Source organism: Tupaia chinensis, unplaced genomic scaffold (genome assembly GCF_000334495.1).
Source record: "Tupaia chinensis unplaced genomic scaffold, TupChi_1.0 Scaffold000226_1, whole genome shotgun sequence".
In the NCBI taxonomy this organism is placed as follows: Eukaryota; Metazoa; Chordata; class Mammalia; order Scandentia; family Tupaiidae; genus Tupaia; species Tupaia belangeri.
Window position 1 is genome coordinate 6,086,104 of NW_006159701.1, and position 2,392 is coordinate 6,088,495.

At 57.7% G+C, this 2,392-nt stretch overlaps 1 protein-coding gene across 1 annotated transcript in view; it reads right to left on the reverse strand.

The window, feature by feature from the left end:
* The window catches only part of SELENOM (selenoprotein M), a 2,743-nt gene extending 1,273 nt beyond the window's left edge, over window positions 1-1,470 (reverse strand). The window contains 2 exon segments of the mRNA XM_027771583.1: window positions 596-1,242; window positions 1,245-1,470. Of these exon segments, the coding sequence (XP_027627384.1) occupies window positions 596-1,242; window positions 1,245-1,269 (672 nt within the window). The 5' untranslated portion in view covers window positions 1,270-1,470.
* Window positions 1,471-2,392: the final 922 nt, after the last annotated feature.

Here is a 2,392-nt window from a genome sequence, read left to right on the forward strand (position 1 = left end):
CACCACAGGTCTGAAAGGGGACAAAATGGGATAGGTCAGGAGTCCCTGTGTTTCCCCAACCACACCTCCATTTCATCCTCATCCCTGAGTTGGGCTGGGCTGGGAGCTGCCCCTGGAACAGCAGTTTCCAAGGTGTGAGAGAAATGGAAGCCGCTTGTGGGCAGGAGGAAGGTCTATACGGTTTGGAAATTCAGCCCCAGAGACACCAGGAGAAAAAAGAAATAAGGCCAGAGGCTCACAGCATCTCTGTTGACTCACTCGCAATGCCCAGGAGAAATGATTGCCCTGCTTCTCTCAGGACAATCAAAGACTGGGCCTGGCCCTCCGCCCCTGAAATCTCAGGGTGGAGGCAGACAAGAAGAAAACAGCTCAGAATTGCCCTGGGGGCCCCCATTAGAGACACCTGCCATCTGGTCCCTAACCAACCCACGCAGAGCTCTCTGCCTGCCACCTGCGGCCTAGCCCCACAGACCATATGGTTGCTCTCCTAATACCGGAAGACGGGTGGCCCCTCCCTGCATTCCCCAAAGCGTGGCCACTACCCAGCAGGAGGGCAGACTTCCTGGACCACCCATTCAAGCCTCCCTCACTAGACCCCTTTCCGCAGTCCAAGTCCCAGACCCAGATGCGGACTCCAGGGGGGATTTTTAGGTGGGAAGACCGCGGCCCGAGTGTGGCAACCCAGGTCCCAGCCTCCTTCCTTGGCTCCTGCAGGATGGGGGGAAGCGCTTAGAAAGTCTTCCCTCCCCCAGCAGAAAGAAGAGAGACTCTCTGGAGTCCCAAGCCCTAGAAGTGGTGAGGGAGAGAAATTCCATAAAAAAGTGGAGTGATGGAGGAGGGGAAGTTGGGCTCCGTGGAGCAGATGTGGGAGTCTTAGGCCAGGAGAAGAGTTAAGGGCAGGGCCAATTCGTCTAGGGGCCTGCTGTCTGGCCGGATGGGGGCTGGGGGAATGGTTCCGAATTCCAGGCCACAAAGCTTCCACAGTGAATGCTGGGGCATCCTGGGGCAAGGAAGCGGGAGGGATGGTCCTGGTGGAGGGAAGGGAGAGGGCTCGGGGGTCAGAGTGGTCTTGGGGTCGGGGCAGGCAGGCCCAAGACGACCGGGTGGAAAGGTTGGAGGGAGGTAGTGCCGGGGCGGGGGACAGTGCACTCACCTCTACCCGGGCTCGGGCCAGGCCGCGCAGACGGTCCCAGTTCGGCCGGTATGTGGTGACGGCGGTGGCTGGGGCCCCCAAGCGCCGCGGGAAGTGGGGGGTAGCAGGAGATTCATCAGGATCCGGCCGGAGATGATCCGCGAGCTGGAGGCGAACCACCCGACCTCTGCGCCACGTCTGGGCCCGCAGGCTGGCCCCGCCCCGACTGGAAGCCACGCCCCGTAAGAGGCCACGCCCCCAGCACGCTGTTCCCTCCCCAAGCCTCGCCCGGGGTCTCCAGCTATCACCAGGCGCAGTCCCGGCTCCTTTCTAGCTCTGGGCCCTTCGTTTTCCCAGTCCGGAGAGTGTCTATGGTCAGTGCTGACCGAGGACGTGGACGCTTCCGCAGGACGCAGCCAGACGGTACCACCTCACACCGGCAGGGGGTGCGGGCGGGACGCGGACGGACCCGGGAGTTTCACCAGAATTTCGCCTATGAGAGGGAAACTGAGCCCTGGGGAAATCCTTGGTTGTGCTTTTAATTTCTTTGAAAGAAATTCTGATCAAGGTTTTGATTCCCCAGAGCACGCATTGTGGTGATAGAAATATAACCTACCCTGTAGGGGTTGGGAGAAAGAAAGTTCTTTAGAACCGTATCCCGTACAGTGCTGGCTTCCACTGTCCCTTCATTCCTTACCTGAGGGCCCCAGGAACTCCGTTTTGCAGGTTAGGAAACAGGCTCAGAAAGGCTTGAAATGAGAAGGCTGTGGATCTGGAATTTGAACCAGACGTCTTTAAGCTCATCTCATCACATCAAAGATGACAGATCAGAATGCCACGTCCTGGTTCATGCCCCCAGCAGGCACAGAGAGTGACCGCTGCGCTCTTTCTCTAGAATCTATCCTTCACAAACTTAAGTCTAGACAGCGCTGATTTTTGTGGATCCTAGGACTTTTGTGGATCCTTTTTACCTTCTCGGGCCCCTTCTATTTTTTTTTTTTTAAGAGTTATTTTTGTGGGACCAGCAGTTAGCGTAATGGCTATGTCGCTGGACTCCCATGTGGTCGACCACGGTTCACGTCCCGGACCCAGTGGCTTAAAACCCACGCTGGGAGCATGTGCGTGCATGCCCAAGATCCCGAGAGGAGAATGGAGGAGAAGGGATTGCGGCGTGGCCATCTCCCCTGGGGGGTGATTTCTCGCTTTCTGTCTCTGTCTGTAGAGCACACGCGCTCTATGGCAAAAACCTCTCCAGCAAAT